The sequence below is a fragment of the Kogia breviceps genome, chromosome 6, assembly GCF_026419965.1.
Source record: "Kogia breviceps isolate mKogBre1 chromosome 6, mKogBre1 haplotype 1, whole genome shotgun sequence".
Taxonomy (NCBI): domain Eukaryota; kingdom Metazoa; phylum Chordata; class Mammalia; order Artiodactyla; family Physeteridae; genus Kogia; species Kogia breviceps.
Window position 1 is genome coordinate 58,381,332 of NC_081315.1, and position 18,361 is coordinate 58,399,692.

Consider the following 18,361-nt stretch of genomic DNA (forward strand, 5'->3'; position numbering starts at 1 on the left):
CCGGACCAGGGCTCGAACCCGTGTCCCCTGCATTGGCAGGTGGATTCTTAACCACTGCACCACCAGGGAAGCCCCCTTCCAGTTTTTGTTTCTACATTGTGATAATTTTCTAAATTCAGTTTGTCAAGGGCCAGAAATTTCTCCACTTATTCTTCTTATTTGAATAGTATGGATACATATATCTGTAGTCACTGTGTAAGTTTCTAAGTAAATATAGATTATACTTTTCAAAAAAGGACCAGAAGTAAAGAACTTTTCTTACCACTAGGGTGAGTTTCTTATTAGGAGCATGGATAATTTTTATTTTCTTCTTTATGCTTTTTACAATGAACACGTATTTTATTGAAAAAGTGCACAGACATTCCCCTTAGTGCTAAGGGATCCAAGTTTCAACAGTGTGTAGGGCTCCAAGGGATGCTTTTCACCACCTCGGCCTGGCTCAGCACCAGACGGTACCTCACTCATGTAACTAAAGCACGGGCAGCGGCACACACACCTTCTGCTTCTGAGCGGATCCAGGTAGCCTTCCTCCATCAAGCTTGTCTTCCTCCTCTTCTCTCCAGCTCCACGAGAAGTTCGACCTCCTAAAGCGGACACACCAAGAAGAGAAGAAGAAAGTGGAAGACAAGAAGAAGGAACTGGAGGAGGAGGTGAACAATTTCCAGAAGAAGAAGGCGGCAGCTCAGTTGCTACAGTCTCAGGCCCAGCAGTCTGGGGCCCAGCAAACCAAGAAAGACAAGGATAAGAAAAAGTAAGCGGGTGTCACCCCCATGCAGTGGGGCCCTCTAACAATTTATTCCTCTTGCATGTCTCTACTTTTCCCATTTACAGACTGGAAACTGGTCTCTTACCAGAAAGATAAAAGCAAGAATTTTCTCTACAGTGCAGGGGAGACGACAAAGGTTTTTAAAGTATTTCTAAAGGGTACACAGACACTAATTTATAAAACTTGACCACATGATCAAGCAATCAGGACTGGAGTAACCTGTCATCTCCAGTAGTATCTTCTGCACCAACACTAGGACTCTTGAGAAGACAGTGCATTTCTCTTCACTACTCTCTGGAGACAATCCTCATGGCTCGTGATAAAGAGCATCCTAAAATTATGATTCTTAGAATTATTTTTCTATTCTCTGTCGTAAGTCTTAAGAAGCCAGTCATTGAAAGTCTTGTTCCCAAAATGAAAGATTTGGAAGAACTACTAGTGGCCACTAGTTTTCCCTCTAAATTCCACAAGATGATGAATTGTTTTATTGTGAAAATGGGATCAAAATGCCCGTTAAGACACCTCCACCAATTCTCAAGACACACCTGTACCCACACAAATTTTTTTTTTTAAATATGGCCTTGAGTTAATGTGCCAAAGGGTCAGATTCAGCTTTTGAGTTGTCACTTTCTATGATACTCCAATAGCAGCGGCCTGAATCCAGTGGGAGATTTGGGCCTTCCTTGAAATTCTGCTGTGATTTGAAGCTTTACATCAAATCACCTGAAAGACTAGAGGGTGCCATTTTATGACAATTACTATTGGTTTGACAATAAGCACAGTGGTCAATAAGATACCTTTGAAGTAAACCTTAGTGGTAGCTGGGTGGTGAGCCCATGGACGCCACCCTGCTTTGTTTAAGGTGTGGTCCTCTGAGGGCGTGTTTCAGGATTCCTGCTCTTCATCCTTAGATGCTAAGGTTCTAGGGCAAAGGCTGACAACTAAGTAAACAATAAAAATGTTGGTACTGGAATAGGCAGAGAATTACATTCTGAGACGTATATGGCAGATAGGATTGAGCCTGGACAGCAATCAAGTCCTATCCCAGGGGAGTGAGCTCGGTAAGTGGTGTTCACATAATCTGAGTGAACATGCAGACTTGTCCCTGAGGAATCTTGTTACGTTTCCTGTGGTAGAAACCAAAATGCACTGCTACAGAGACGTACAGAGAAAGTTTGAAATTCTACTTTGCAAACCTTGACTTTCCAAGCTCTGAGCCAGCAGGAAATGTATGAAGAGAGCAGGGGAGCAAGCAGATTTTCTAAGCAATAGAAAGTAGTTGATGTAGGTGTGTAGGTGAGCTGTCATTTGAATGGGGTTAGTGCAGACCCACGTGGTCAAAGGACTCCAGGGGCCGAAAATTTAGTTATGCTGGATTAATTCTGAGAGTAACAACTGCCTAGGTTATAATCCAGTTCAAGAAAGCACTTTGTAGCTACACATGTTGGGAGAGCGTCAGTCACTAACGGTGACGTTCCCCATGCAGATTCAGAGATTAGTGGCTCTTCCAGGGAAGACGAAACGAAAGCCATTTGGTATCATTCCTTGTTGATCCGAACTAACCCAGGATAAAAACAGGTGGTGTGTGTGTGTGTGTGTGTGTGTGTGTGTGTGTGTGTGTGTGTGTGTGTGTGTGTACGTGTACACACAGCTATAGGCATGAATGAAACAGGAAAAAGCTGCTGACTCACGGTTTAGGAAACCCAAAGTCGAGTTCTTCTTACCCTGAAGCACTAAAGTGCGTAAAGGTACATGTTTTAGAACTTAAAATGTTTATAGAAGACCAGCAATGTTCCAAGGATATTTCACGTATACTGGATGTGCCTTTAAGCAATAAAAATTCCGAGAGCTGACCAGTATTGTGCCTCCATTTAAAAAAGTATCTAATAACAGACTTCTCCGTGCAAGGAGGTTTTTCTTGTCCTATAGAACATTTTAGGTTATTTTCTTCCCAGCCTTGGGCCTTAGCAGTGTATAATGCGTTTCAAGTTTATGTGAAGTGTGTGCGAATTCTATTTTAGCCTTATTTATACATTCTCATTTATTATTAATGGAATTAGACTTAATTTGGTGAGCAGTAGTCACCAGATTTTGTGCCTGACAAGGGCGCATACTTTTCGGTAACTTCTGTGTTCTTAAGCTTTTCCACACTTTCCCATTTGAACAGTGAAAGCAGTTGCCACTTGGAGGCCTGAAGTGTCAAAGTTTAAAAAAAAAAAAAAAAAAAAAATCACTTCCCTTGCTGCCAGTGGAGAGTTTTGGTTAGAGAGGACCACAGACAGACAGTAATCAGGGTAACCAGAACAGTACTTGGAAAATAAATGGGAGGCTCTTTCCTCCTCGTGTAGCTGGAGGAGAGGCTGGAGTCACCACACTTGCCGCTTAGGAGCTGCTCCAGGGAGAGAGTTTAAAAAGAGATGCGTATTGATTCACCTGCCATGCTTCCACCTCAGAGCTTCACTTCGTTTTTCTAATAGTTTTAAATTCCGTTTTTTCTATTCTAATGACATGCTCCCTCTTTAACGTAGGTAAGGCTTTGTACTTCACCTTGACCTGTTAGTGGCATGAGAGCATATAACATTTCCTAAGATTACAGACAAGGTAGAACTAACCCTGCCACTGCCATTAGCTGGACCCCCGCCTCCTGCCATCTCTGGCCACTAAGTCACTTCCCTTGTTTGCGGCTACACCTCAGTGGTGGGAGTGCCCGAGGGTAAGTTGTTCGGTAGTTGTTCAGTGTTCATCTTTTCTGAAAACTTTGCACAGTTGCCAGCCAGCAGTTTGCTGGTTAAGATGAATCCATTCCAAAAAGAAAGTTTTAGAAATCTATAATTTTAAAACGGTACCTGGCATCTGATAACTATAGTTTATACAATCATCCACTTATCTTTTCTTGTTTAAAAGAATATTTTGATTCTTCCTAAGGAATGAAGTTGCATGTTTTGGACTTGCCTCAAATTAGACATGTGAATCTTTATACCTAGGATGGGGAAGGCTCCAGGCATTGCTTTAGCTGTAACCGTATAATGATTATCCTTTTTTTTTCCCTCCCAAGTAGATTAATAGCATGTCCTCCATCCACTATATTCCAATCCCCAAGTTAATTGTTGAAAGACATTTATTGTATATTCAGTACCGATGTGATGCCCAAATCTAATAGATAATGATTTTGTGTTATTTGAGAAGATGAAAGTCAAACAGCAAATCCTTTCACTAGAACATATAGTGGTTTCAAGAAGTCACTCATGAATTCTGAATTACCTGCAAATGGAAACTAACCATGTGTTCTTTACTTCAATATTAAAATTTTGCTTTTGCTTGTCATGTAGAATAGCTTACTCAAATTTTTGGTTTTAATTTCTGTCAATTCCATAATCATTGCATGAGCATTCACCATCACCGAATGCTGGTACAGGCGCTCCTAATTTTCCTTCTTTTAATTTATTATTATTTCTAACTTTTTTGTTTTGTTTTTTAACTTGCAGTGCAAGCTTCACATAAAGCCTGGCAAGCCAAGGATGGTCCGCATTCACCTGCTTTTGCAGTAATATTGTATCTCTGCCATCTGTGTCCTTTTATTTTGTTTTATTTTTATTTTTTTCCCTTTCCCAGACACCATATAACCATTAACTCATTTTGCTGAATGTTGTTCGGTGGTGGAAAATGATAGAACAAGGGGATAACAGCAAAAGCTATGTGCAGCCGGACTTTGTTTCTGGAAAGCAAATGATTTGCCTTTTATGCCTGTTCAGAGTGGCGGCAGGAAGCATGCCTGTTCTGTTACTTTTATGTTGCTTTGGACCAAGGGAAGGAGGCTAAATTGCTACAGGTACGTCTGACAGGAAAACTTTTCACCGCCTCGGCAGCTGACTATAAACCTGAATAGCCATGACAACTTGCTCTTCTTGATGATTCGTCTCCATGACGCAAAAGGCCCTGAACTCCCTCTGTCTCTTCTCCACACCTGCCCCGAACCAAGGTAGCTTTGTACGTAGGCAGAACGGTGGGTAAGCTTTACCTTTTACCCTTGCGTGGATTTTTTTATTACTATAATAACATTATTTGGCTTGGGTTCCGGGTCTGTTCAGACTGACAGTCTCCTTTTATGGCTTTAAAAATGTGTCTGAACCCCTGTGTCTCAAATCCTGGCCAAGTGAGGTTGTAATAAGAAAATTATGAGTCTGTTCCCTTGTATCAGGCCAACCTTGGCCCTCTCACAGATAGCCCTCTCCAAGGTTGGATCATACAACCTTGTTTAGTAGAAGAATCCTCTACTAAGGATGATGGGCTTTCCACAACCTGCTTACTACTTACAAGATCCAGTCCTTTCATAAACACACCTAAATCTGCTCTCAGTAGGCTGAGAGAGGAGGGCCTAATGACTGATTCCAGGATATCGAGTGCTTCTAATAACAGTTGTCAATAATTATGAGGAGAAATTTTCCAGAAATATTTAAAATAGAAAATCTGTTATAAACTGTATCATCTGCAGCACAAGTTTGAGGGGGCCTTGTCAACCTAAGGTAGGAATGGGAAGGAACATAATATAAACCCACAAGTCAAGAAAGCAGAAATTCAGTTTCACATCCAGTTTCCTTGCATAGTCTCTTTGATATTTGCAATAAAGGCATGAAGGAATAGAACAGCTGGTCTTTCAAATCCAGTTGTCTTGAAGGAACTTCCTTGCCTTTTCCTTCACGAAGACTAGCTCTACCTGCTCTTTGCGTTTAAGGCCCAGTGCCCCATCAACAAGGGTTAGGACTTAACCATATGGCAGGACATAGACTACATGCCAAATTTGTATGGAAAAGGGCATATCTAATTTCTTTTCTGTACTTTTCCTTTTTGAGGCTTATCCTTTCATTTCCTTGATTTTTTTCCCCCTCTAATAACAAGATTACTCGTAGCTTTCTCTCTAACTCCGTAGTCTCCTGTTTCTTACTTGAAAGAATAACATTTCTCATGAACCTGGTACTTCACCTCTGCATTTTCCTTTTGGCCTTCACTAGTCATACATTAATCAAATAGGATAGAATACACACACTTTTTTTTTTTTAACTAATAAGTCTCTAGTTGATTCCAATGAAGACTTTTTTCCCTTCTCTTTATCCTCAACCACACTATTATGGGACAGAAGGAATGGTCGTCCATGAACTGATTTAGGCTTAATTAGGCAAAGTAAGAAATCAGTTTCATGGAAGCCGAAACTAAGCTGGGATACAAACTGCAAACCAGAAGCAGCAATAGTGATATAAAGACAGGCTTAGGAGCTACTGGACCAATGTTTTTGTTTTTGCTTTTGCTTTTTTAATGATTCTAGTCTGAAGCTGGCTGTTAGGCAGCATGCTGATTCTAACCATGGGCCGAGTTTGCTCAGATGCTGTGCACCAGACAGAAGCTTGAATACGTGTTGTATGCTTGTTCCACCCATTGCTTGTGTGAGCATTTTCGTGCCTTGTAACAGGAAATACACTTCTAAATTCTAAAAATGCATCACTTTAAAATTTTCATTTTACATGCATCACTAAAGCCTTTTTAAAGTGAGCCTAGCCACGAAAGGCATCCAGCTGACTTTTTGATTCCAAGATTGTTGATTGATTGGATTGATAACTATTTTTCCCATTAAATTTTTCACAGAAAAATAAATCATATGGAAACTCAGGGAATAAAAAGTCAAAGAAAACATAGAAAAGCTTTTTTTAAAAAATGCGTTGCTTCTGAACTTTTTTCTGCCCCTGCTCCCTGGCCCTGTTTGGTTTGTTATTGCTGCCCTCTCTTCTTTCTGTATCTGTGCCTTTTTTCACAGTAGTCCTTGGCTCTGCACGGAATAAATGATACCCTCAAATCTAATTGGATGTACTTTCGCCTTTGCATGTAAGTACGGCAGTAAAAAAACTTTGAGACCTTTTTGACTTTTTACAATTAGAGAAACAAATGGGATAGGTGGATTTTTTTTTTTTTTCCCTGGAGGGGGGTAGGGAGGTATCGGTTTGAGTAGTCTTTGTTTTTTTAAAACAAACAAAAAAACATAAATATATTTAAAATGGCTCACATTTATATCTTTTTTACAAGAAACACAGATTTGACTTTTCCTTGATATCAGTGTACAAGTCAGGAATTACTAACCCCAGTTTGTGTTCTACACAGCATTGTGGGTTCATTGGATATTACAGAGGGTCCTTGGTTGGTTTTTTTTTTTTTTTTTTTTTTTTTTTTGGGTTTTTAGCGTTTCTTTTTTTTTTTTTTTTCTAGGTTTTTTGTTTTGGTTTGGTGTTTTTTGTTTTTTGACTGCACCGCGCGGCTTGTGGGATATTAGTTCCCTGACCAGGGGTTGAACCCGTGCCCTCGGCAGTGAGAGCGCGAAGTCCTAACCACTGGACTGCCAGGGAATTCCCAGAGGGTCCTTGGTTCTGACTGTGTAAGTAAAGTTAGAATGAGAAACTACTACCTTCCACTAGAGAAAAAGCAAGAGGAAACATTTTTTTTTAATGCTAGGCTCCCTTTATGATTGCTTAATTTTTGGTGATCTTGGTTTAATGGTCTTTCCCTTGTTCTAACTACTGGCAGGGATCACCTTTTTTTTTTTTTTTTTTTTTGGCCAGCTCTTGCCGGTCTCTCCCCACATCTTTTGTTCAACTGAATGACCATCTTTTTGCTTCTTCTGGACCTTAGATACCCATAACAGTTGTAGGTGCGGTAGGATGTGATGGAAAAGCACTTAGGAGAATTTACTGGCAGTTTAGAGACTATGTTTTCCCAACTTAGGCTCTTTATTAATTGGTCAAGGTTTTGTCCAGAAAGGGTACCTCAACCAGAGGAACATTTAACAAAATGCTGGGCACAGGTTACTCACCTTCCTTCTCTGCTTTGTGATCTCACCAGCAATAACACTTCATATGTTGTGCACCTCAAAGACTTGGTTTCCTCACTTTCTTGACATATCCATAAGTGTTTCATATACAAACTGTTGAGTCGGGTTTTTCAGCTGTTACCAACCCATGTCATACTGTCTCTGTGTGGTCCTACCAAAACTGTCCATTCAGATCCCTTTGCTTTCCCATTTGCAAGTGTCTGAAGTTGTCAAGTCTCAGCTTCCAGAAGTCTCAGTTCCATTGACAGGATACATATGTGATGACTCCTTAGGGGAAATGATGACGTACAAAGTCTAGATTGTATGTAGGTATGAAGGGAATTTTTAAAATAAGTTGAAGATTAAGCTGTGAACAGCATTAGAACTTTGTCTATTTCTTAATTTTTAAATATGCTGATATGCCTTAAACTGTAGTTGTAGATCATTGTCATTTTGCTGTTTGAAAATAACCAATGTGTTTTTAAAACTGTTGTGTAATCTACTTTCAGTGTTAATGCAGAATTGTCATATATGTAAACTGCATGTTAGACACTTGTCTTTTTTAAAAAACTAAAATAATTGTATTAATGTGAAGCATATCATTTTTTCAAGTATGAAAGTAATCACTTAGCAAACTTGCTTGGTAATTTGGTGTCTGTTAAGGTAGGAGAGTGGTGGACAGGTAATCTATGCATATATCACTAGTGCCAAGACATAAAGTGGGGGAAAATATATTTTTACCCAAACATTGTGTGCCCTTTTGTGAGTTCTTTTTAGTCACTGTTTGATATGCATATGTACACATGCTTATAATACTGGATAAAAGAAATAGGGATGAAAGAGTCTCGTGTTTTCCTACCTTGTCTGGACTTCAAATGCTACCATCTGGGCAGCACCAGCTCCTCCAAGATGCTTGCCACGTGATGTCCTGTACGTCGTATTACTGTCTCTGCCACCCTTTCCCCCTGACTCCCGTCCCCTTCCACCCTGACTAGCACCCCACTGCCCGAGCCGAGGCGTCCTCTTCTTTCCTGGCCTCTGGTGCTGGCGCGGCTGCTCACCCCCCAGCTGGGCTTGAGGAAGTCATCCCTTTACTGACACACTGCTGTTCTTTCACAGTTTGTTGTAGAGAAGCTCCTTTTTTTTTTTTTTTTTAAGGCTTTTAAGAATCAAATTTGAATCTGAACCTTTCTTTTTTCTCTTCTGTAGCTTCTTCTTTATGTAACCATCCTGTTGACAAGCCCTACTCTCTCCTAATGGACATAGAGCATTAGAAGAGCAGGAGCTGTCTGTTCACACGTGTTGGGGAAGAGTTACCTCATTTCCACCATCGCCTCCTATTCTTTTAAAGTCTGGGTCAAATATTGCACCGCTGTTTGTATTTGTCAATGTCTGTTTACAAACCACTGCCCATAGTGGTTACTTAAGTGACTTATCACCACCAAAAACAGTAATACCTAATACTACTACTTAAAAGGAAATTGAGTGAAACAGAGAACTTGGGCCAAAACCCAAGGTAGCCCTGTGTTGGGATCCTCTTGCTTAGCTGTCATGTTCTTGAAGCTGCTGACCCAAGAACTCACGGACTGAAGACAGCATGGACCCTAATCTGAGGGTCCACAGACTTGACCTCATGTTAACTCCAGACCTCTGTCCCATGAGTGGCATTATGAAAAGCCCTATCAGGACCCTCAACCGTCAATCAGGTCATAAGATTGGGGCAACAATTTTCCTTCCTTTTGTTAGCTTTATGGGTTGTTTTGAAGTTTGGGATTTTTTTTTTCTAAACATTTGATATTGCATGAACAAAGATGGCTGCATTTTTTTAATTTGGAGTGTTCTATTGATACAATGTTTTTATTTTTCAGCTGACCGTCTGTCTGCCTCTTGAGAGAGAGAAGTGGGCATCCTTCCTTTAAATTCAGGAACCATTGTTGTTTTATTTGACTCTTTTTCTGTTACCTGCACCCCTTTATATAAGTTTTTGGGGTTTGGGATTCTGTTTTGGAAAAACAAAATTTTTTCCTACTTAGCCAGTTCTGTTTTATGTATTGGTTATTCAAATTTAGTTTTGGTATCAAAATTATGCCAATTTGAAGCTCAAGGGGAAATTTAAATGAAGTTTTAAGTCACAGAATTCTGTTTAAGATGCTCTCCTCATCTCAGATACAACAACAACAACAAAATCCCTGTGCTGTCACTGGGATTTTGACCTACAAGTCTTAATCATGTTTAAAATGTGCCAGTGTTAGGTAGATGACTTTTCTGCCTCTAGGACTCAATTTATATTTAAAGGTACCTTAAAATAACTTTCTGGCCCATCCCTGCCTTTTTATTTATTGCGAAGCTCTTCTTTACCTTGTGTCCAGAGTTTTTGTGTCCTGGACCATGGAAACAAACCCCCAACAAGTACATATCTTGTCCCAGACAACAGCAACATTAACTTAACGTTGGTTCTGATCAGGTGGCTTACGTACACTGTGTCTGCAAAAAAAAAAAAAAATCTGCTGGAAATCACTTAAAATACACCCCCACGCAAATGCACACACTTCTGCCAGTTGAGTCTGTGAGTTCTAATGCTGACTCGTTTGTGACAGGCTATTTTATTAGCAGCCACCTCTTAGGTGCAGCTTTTGTAGTCAAGGTACAATTTTCAAATTAATTTCTATTTTAAGGCATGAACACGCATTTTAAGTTACATTTTCATTTCATTACTTGTCAATAGTCTGCTTATTTCCATCATTTTTGAGCCCCATAGTAGGTGGATATTGGTGGGGTGAATTGCATTTGGTAAAGATCTTAGGAGTGTTCCATTGTATTTAAGAATGGTAACATATGCTTCTGTTGAAAGGTGAAATGATGAAGCAACAGTCCTTGCTTCTTGAATCATTTGATTCTTGGAAGAGGTTACTTAGACCAATTGGAGGAGCTTGCTGGCAAGGGGCCTTCTTTACTTAGAAAGACACTATTATTAAATGCAATAAAATCAGGTTCATCTGAGCCATTAAATGATTAAAACAGAGTCAAGAACCATCCCCTCCATACTACAGTGTAATCTGTAAGGATAGAAAGTTGCTAACGATGTGAGCGCTGGTTTGCCGGTGGATGGTGGATATCAACTCGTTAACTGATGCTACAGCATGACATACTGTCAGTTTTGTAAGTTAAACACAAACATCCTATTGCGTGAAGAAACCACTGTGATTACTAAGTACAACAATTGGATTTATTTTTAAACTCTTTTTAATATTTTAATATCAACTTTACCCTATCACTCATATTTTAAAAGTAAATTCTGCATCAGATTGTGAAGACATTTTTTGGGCAATATTTTTAAAAATTAGGCAGTATTTTTTTGTTTACGTAGAGAAATGTGTAATCTATTTCTGCTATTCCCTTTTTAGTCTTCAGGTTGGAGGAAGTGTAATGGTAATCTTAATGGGAGGGGCCAGGGACTGGCTATTACAGGCAGGTTGGCCTCTGTTCTGTTATCTAGGGAAAGTGGATAACAGACACCACTGGCCAAGTACACAGCTATCCTCCATTGATTTGGCATTTTACTTAAGGTGGTTCCTTTTCTCAAGTGTTGATAAAACTGGTAGGTTCTCAAGTTCTCTTGGCTGACCAACTAAGAGATACGAATAATAAAAACTACTCACTTATCCCAAGTTAGACTGTTGAAAAGCAGGGAGAACTGAGACATCTGAACCTATTTCTATTGGTGATAGGCTTTTTATTTTTCATACAGTCTTAAAAAAAAAAAAAACCTTACTTGACTTCAGATACAGACTCGGCCTTATTGCTGAAAAGTGTAGTCTAGATGGTCAACTTGGGATAGGCACAGCAGATGTATAAAGGAGAGACCTGATCTGAATTAGTATGTGCTGAGCTGGGTCAGATAAAATTAGGTCATCTTCCCAATAGGCTTGACCATACTTTTTCCCCATCAACTGCACCTAAACGTCCTTCTTAGTTATTTTGGTTATTTTTCTGCCTGTCATTGTCCCAGCTTATGGGTAAAAGTTCTGGATATCTGAAAAACTAAGTACATAATTTTCACTGTATTTAAATGACATTTCTATGCAAAACCTTTTGCTTTGCAGATGACTGTCATCTTTCCACCCTGGAGACTGACAGTGTTGGCAATGTGGCTCATTTTGAAGATCCTTGTACTTGAATCCTTAAGACCATGGTATTTAGTCCTTGAGACTGATACCATCTGGCTTTCAGATCAATCTCTAGGAAACAACTGGCACCCTCAGGGCTGGTGTAGAGGTTGAATGTGTTAATCTAAAAAGACTAATTGCGAGCCTATCTGCTCACCTTGCTTTCCAACCTTCCTATTCTGACAGGTAGCTGTTTACAAATGAGATCTTTTGGTTGTTAGTGGAACATCGTGGGAGGTACAGATGAAGTCTTCACATCTGCCTCAAATCAGTTATTTGCATGCTGTGAGTTGAATGGCATTTCAGTCCACTATGGAAACTTCCTTTCAAAATCATGGCACCTAAATCAGAGGAGGCAGAGGCTATTATTACAAGGTTGGTCCCTGTCAAAAAAAAAAAAACTTGTGTATGAGGGGGAGGGTGCAGAATAACATTCCACGGATAACTCTGCTTAACCTTGCCTTCTCTGCACGGTGCGTTGAGAATGCTGAAGAGTTGCAGTTCTAGCTCTCCCTGCCCTTTATTTATATCCAACCATCTTTCCCACCCACCCCCCAAATACTTTTATTCTATATACTGCACCAGGCCTACATTAGGTACTGTGGATGTAGCCACGCACTATGAATTGCATGTCTCTCTGCATACCTCAAACACGGCAAATTCTGGGGGTAAACAGAAAAGGTAAGCCCTTTCTATGCTAAATTGTGAAAGAGACAGTATTCTGAAAAGCAAAACCCACCCCCACCCCCAATTGCTTTTCAGTGGTTTCTTTCTTAAGGTTGCCCTTCTTTCTGGAGGGTCCTCTTGCTAACAAAATAAGCTGTTTCTGAGAATGAGAAACCAGTTCACTGGGCCTATGCTTTTCTACACTGCCGTACTGTTGTGTAACACAATAAGGTCAACAGTTTTGGCATCTGATCTGCTATGAAGGTTGTACTTCAAGAGTCAAGAGAAATGGAGAGGTTCAGCCTCCTGGAAACTTCAACACTAGTGTTTTGTGCTCTCTTCGGATTTCTCTATCTGATAAGACGTTCTTGGTTACCTCTCATGACACCTTTTCAATAATCAAGAGATGGCACAGGGAGAGTTATGTCTGTGTGCTACACATAGGTCTTAACATCATAAAAACCACTGCAGATGGTCCCTGGCTTAAGATGGTTTGACTTACAATTTTTTTGATTTTATGATGGTGTGAAAGTGATATGCATTGAGTAGAAACCATATTTCTCAATTTGGATCTTTTCCTGGGCTAGCAATATGCAGTTTGGATGCTCATTTTGCTGGGCAGTGGCAGCGAGCTGCAGCTCCCAGTCAGCCAATGCAATCACAAGGGTAAACAACTGATCCACTTAGAACCATTTTTTTTCATTTCAGTATTCAATAAATTCCATAGAATATTCAATACTCTATTATAGAACAGACTTTGCGTTAAATGATGTTGCCCAACTGTAGGTTACTGTAAGTGTTTTGAGGTAGACTAGGTTAAGCTATGATGTTCAGTAGGTTAGATGCATTAAATGCATTTTTGACGTAAGGATATTTTCAACTTAAGATGAGTTTATTGGGATGTAACCACACTGTAAATAAAGGAAGGTGTGTAAACTCATCAGTATAGTGAGGGAAAGCTTTCATTTTAACTCCTTAATGCAAGCTGTACTACAAAGCCTGTACTTCATCTTTTCTGTCCTAATGATTGGTCAAATCCAGCTCAAAATGAAAGCAGCAAGCTTTTGGGAGTTAGCTATTTTCAAGTATTCTCAATCGTATTTTGAAGTTATCTTGCAGGACCAAACAGTGAACAAGTATTAGGATTTTTAATTTGTAAAGCTTTTTTTTTTTTTTTTTTGGTACGAGACATACTTAGCCACCATCTGTCCCAAACCACGGCAGATATTGCTAATTTCCCTCAGTCCCACATGCACAGGCCTCCTATGGCTTAAGTGATGTGAACCTGTAACTGCAAATGATGCTGATGCATTGCTTAACAAGAGGTGAGTGCTCAACTGCTCATTCCCACACTGTAAGCCCAGTTTCTCCCTGAAACCTAATGTTCTATTTTTCTAAAAGCACCATCTAGGGCTTCCCTGGTGGCGCAGTGGTTGGGAGTCCGCCTGCCGATGCAGGGGACACGGGTTCGTGCCCCGGTCCCAGAAGATCCCACATGCCGCGGAGTAGCTGGGCCCGTGAGCCATGGCCGCTGGGCCTGCGCTCCCCAACGGGAGAGGCCACAACGGTGAGAAGCCCGCGTACCGAAAAAATAAAATAAAAGCACCATCTAGTGGCCAAGGCTCAAAACATAAATGAGCACAGGAGACATTCTCCTGTTAATACAATTTAAAGACTAGTTTCAACAATTTTGGAGGCTTTAGAAATAACATGTTAGACAAAACATTGTATCTCAAAGCTTTATCCTTTATATTTGATAAGTCAGAAATTGAACCTTGTTAAAAATTCTTGGCTATGTGGACAATAATCTTCAACCTGCTATGTCCCAGGATGGTTGTGAGGACATCTGGCACAGTATCTTCCCTTTCCAGTTGAAAATGTACAAACTACCTTAAGGATGAAGATAACAAGGCTCCCCATTATGCTTGCTGAGCATCAGTGGCTTTAATCACATTGTGCTGTTTCGGGCACTAATGCTCAAGGACAACCTACTTTCTTGTTTCAGGAACTCCAAAGGAGTGAATTAGAAATCCTGGAAATCCAGGTATGTAAAGAGAATAGAGCAATACATACGTGTTGGTTCTAACAACATAGGAGAAAAGGAATAATACTTCTTCGGGGGCAGACGCCAATGTCTTAACTCCCTCAACAGCAGGAATGTAGGCTCAGATTCTCATCAGCTTGGCCAAGTGAGGAGCTATGCTATAGCTTCTTTCAGAGCCAAAGGCATGGTGTCAGGAACATTTCTGACAAATCAGTTATATCAGTCTTTTTAACTGGCATTTGAGAGCACTCTCCTTTCCCAGCCCTCCCCTCCACACTAATGCAACACATCATCTGCAGAAAATTCATTCTCCACAGATAACCAACTTCAACCTTGAAAGACAAGTAATTTTCAGCTACTCCTAGTAAGAGCTTCAAGAGCTAGAGCATGCACTTTCACTTCTGTTGAATGGAGGATTAGAGAATAACTAATTTCTCCCATCATGTTTATTCCCTTGCCTTTGCAGAGCCTTTGTGGAATAACAGGTTTTCTCACCACCAGGAGGCACCAGGCAATTGTGATCCATAAAGCTCAAGTTTCCAAATCTTGGAAGAGTATTTGTGGTGTGATGCCAAGATTTAAGACAGGTATCTTGGGACAGGCTAATGAGATAGTTTGTGGTAAAACAGGATCTAATTTAACAGTAGGAACTTTTTTTTTTTTTTTTTGCTTGCGGTACACGGGCCTCTCACTGTTGTGGCCTCTCCCGTTGCGGAGCAGAGGCTCTGGACGTGCAGGCTCAGCGGCCATGGCTCACGGGCCCAGCCGCTCCTCGGCACGTGGGATCTTCCCGGACCGGGGCACGAACCCGTGTCCCCTGCATCGGCAGGCGGACTCTCAACCACTGCGCCACCAGGGAAGCCCAGGAACATTCTTAATGAAAAGTTCCACAGTTAAGAATGTTTTGCTTTTTTCTGTCTCAGTCTGTGAGTTCAGGCCCCAGAGAGCCAAAGTTCTCCAAGAGCTCATGGTAGCTCAGGTCTCAGGGTCAGTGGCAGGGAGATGTAACTGAAAGGGTGCTCAGGAGGGGCTGGTCTCCAAAGTACTATCATTTAACTGATCTATGGGTTAAAATAAGCTTCGAGGCATGAGACCTAGCAGCAGCCCAACCATTCCAATTCAGTTTCCCATGAAAACAATACTTTTTTCCAAACGGTTTTACCATTTTTTATTAGAAAGCCTCAAGATCAAGAAATTAAAATATTATTTCTAACTTCTGTACAATCTGTAGCAGCTGGGCCACAAATGAAATATTCTGATTCTAGACTCAACTTTATCCCTAGCTTTCTACATAACAAAAATGCTCCTCATTTGTTAAGTGGAAGTGGGCAGCGGGGTGGGGGGGGTGTTAAGTAGCATTTATTTTAATGATGAACATTTGTAGTTGTGGACTTCCTGGAGCTCCCACAATTCAGGAGAATTAAGAAACAGAACCAGACGAAGATTAGGATAAGTGGGATTTTTTTTAATGTGTATCTGCAAAGCCAGCCTCATGCTGTCTTCACCCCAAAACCAGTTCATTCTTCTATATTCCTTCTCACCCCCTGTACTTACTTACATGTAAACTTCCCCCTTGATTGGACTATAGCAGGTAGCCAACCCTACCATAAAAGAATTTTAAAGTCAAATGTTGACCAGAAAATACTCTTGCTCTGCTAAACCAGAACAAAATCAGTGGCTTAAAAATGACAGGTTATCTAGATATGGGTCTGTGTCTGCCCTCACAGTTACTTAAGCTAAGAATTTACTGTTTGGAAGGTCACAGTCCACCATGTCAAAACTTAAACTCAGTCACATTTAAATCCCCCCTTTCTTCATGTTTTATTTTCTGCAAGCATATTAGGATTTTCATCATCTTCTGTAGTTGAAATAGCAGTGCCTAACTAATCAAGAACTTGTACTTCTTCACAAGCAGGAAAAAAAAGAGATAAAAGGTTAAGGACAACTTTTATTGCTACCAGAGGCTTTTATCATCAGTACATGGTTCTGACTGCAGTACCTTCTTCAGGCTGCACAGGGAGCTCAGGCAGGACCCAGAAGTCATGAAGAGAAATACAGGTAGGCTGGGGAGGCAGAAGGATTAACTTTTATCAAGAAAATCCATAGCTTAACATAAAACTAGGGTACTGAATTCAGTTATTACATGTTACAGACCCAAATCATAGAGCTGCCCCAACATCTAGACAGTCTCTCCTACTGATTATAAATGAGTGAACTGAACAGTTTTTTTTAAATCTAATTTTAGTTGTTACATGTTTCTTTGGTGAGCACCTGGATATATTAACTTTATCACAACTTCTATTATACAAATGTCAAAAATGCTTCCAAAAAATCTTAAGAGTGTCCTAATCACATGCCACTTTTAAGCTTCAATTTAAGATAAAAATGAAAATATTTTGTTTCCAAACTCTAGAAATTGAAAGGAGACAAACAAAAATCAACATGGTAATGGGAGTTCTTTTTCTGTTACCAACTCTGATTCATAGGCAATTTTGAAGTACCTTTTTCAGATTAAGTTGAATTTGAATCATGGATTAAACATGGCTGTCACTGAAATAATCTGTTCACTAAATTGCTAAAAATAAATTTTCAGGGTTTCCTCATCAGTGGAAGTCAGGCTATAGGTCAACATGCATAAAATTCATTTAGTATTCAAAGAAGCAGCAAGCAAAAGCAAGAGGAAAATTAAATCAGGATTCTGGGACAAGGTGTGCTAGCTAGGAATTTTGGAACTTAAAAAAAAAAAAAACACTGAACGTGAATTTCTGACACAGGGTAATCTACATTACATTTTAGCAGAGAAAAGGGTGGAACTGACAAACACTACAAAGAAATTTTTCACTTAAAAATTTTTTGATCTTGAATTTTACCCTTTTTTTGGTCTTTAGTGCTTAAATAATGTTGAATTATAATTAGCCATACAAGTCAACAGGTTTTTTTTTTTTTTTTTTCTGGCTCATTTTGAATCAGCCTGGTAAGGAATATACCTTTATACAGCTTATCCTGTTTTCCATGTTCCCATTCCCACAGTAGTCTACCTTAGTTTGCACTTGAAGGTAACACCTGGAGCTACATGACAGAAACAGGCTGCAAAGGTGGACAAGGGGAAGTATGTCCCTCTTGCCTTGATAAATCAGTGCCACACACAGAACCCACGTTTTCTGAAGCATTATCTTCATTATAGAGCCGTTTGATCCCATCATAGAAGTCATCCACTTCCATTTCCTCTACTTTGCGTTTAGCAGAGGTATGCTTGCACCCATTGGCAGCCTGGAGATGATGGTAGAAGGCTGCTGTACCTCTGACTGGCACTTCTGGTTTGCTGTTGTCCTTGGAGAAATCTGGGCCTGGGGCAGAGGAGGGATGTAATCTGAACACTCCTTTGTCACAGGTCACCAGGGTGTGCTTGAGGGGACGGTAGACATAAACGGAATTTAGAGGCAGGGAAGACTGCAGAGTGGAAAGGTGATGTGCCACAAGCTCCCGACAGTGGATCAACTGGGAGCTGTCCATCTGAGCCGGGGGAAAGGAAACACAGAGGTGATAATTAATACAGGCTGCTCTGTCGTCTTTGCTGGCCACTTTCTCTCCCTGTGTCCTCCACCCCAAAAGATTTCTCTCCCCACATCTTTTACCTCAAACTCGTCTACTCCCCCAGCCTACCTATCATTTTTAGAAATTGTGTCCAAATCTGTATTTGTATTATAAACTGCTTTGGAACTTGAATTCTTTATTTGCAATTGTATGCTGTACATCTTCATGAAAGCTGAAATTATTCTCTTTGGTTCACTGCTATATATTCCAACCTATGCTTTTGTTCAGGCTATCTCCCCTATCTAGAAGGCCTTTCACCCTACCCTCTTTGCCTC

At 40.3% G+C, this 18,361-nt stretch overlaps 2 protein-coding genes and 1 long non-coding RNA gene across 19 annotated transcripts in view; 1 reads left to right on the forward strand and 2 right to left on the reverse strand.

The window, feature by feature from the left end:
• SEPTIN11 (septin 11) overlaps nucleotides 1-12,158 on the forward strand; it is a 96,681-nt gene extending 84,523 nt beyond the window's left edge. For 2 of the 15 annotated variants that reach the window (XM_067035867.1, XM_067035873.1), the window contains 3 exons: nucleotides 564-751; nucleotides 6,573-6,640; nucleotides 9,485-12,158. In XM_067035867.1, the coding sequence (XP_066891968.1) occupies nucleotides 564-751; nucleotides 6,573-6,597 (213 nt within the window). In that variant the 3' untranslated portion in view covers nucleotides 6,598-6,640; nucleotides 9,485-12,158. Of the gene's footprint in view, nucleotides 1-563; nucleotides 752-4,251; nucleotides 6,641-7,018; nucleotides 8,457-8,825 lie in introns of those variants that run through there. The other 13 variants (XM_067035869.1, XM_067035874.1, XR_010841027.1 and 10 more) reach the window with 12 other exon arrangements.
• Nucleotides 275-12,123, reverse strand: LOC136794362 (uncharacterized). The gene is made up of 3 exons (XR_010841030.1): nucleotides 11,940-12,123; nucleotides 9,975-10,100; nucleotides 275-584 (listed from the first exon to the last, which is right to left on the reverse strand). It is a non-coding gene; the product is annotated as an uncharacterized lncRNA (long non-coding RNA).
• Nucleotides 12,159-16,420: 4,262 nt separating the features above from the next.
• CCNI (cyclin I) overlaps nucleotides 16,421-18,361 on the reverse strand; it is a 34,357-nt gene continuing 32,416 nt past the window's right edge. For all 3 annotated transcript variants that reach the window (XM_059066940.2, XM_067035877.1, XM_059066941.2), the window contains one exon: nucleotides 16,421-18,005. In XM_059066940.2, the coding sequence (XP_058922923.1) occupies nucleotides 17,562-18,005 (444 nt within the window). In that variant the 3' untranslated portion in view covers nucleotides 16,421-17,561. The remainder of the gene's footprint in view (nucleotides 18,006-18,361) is intronic.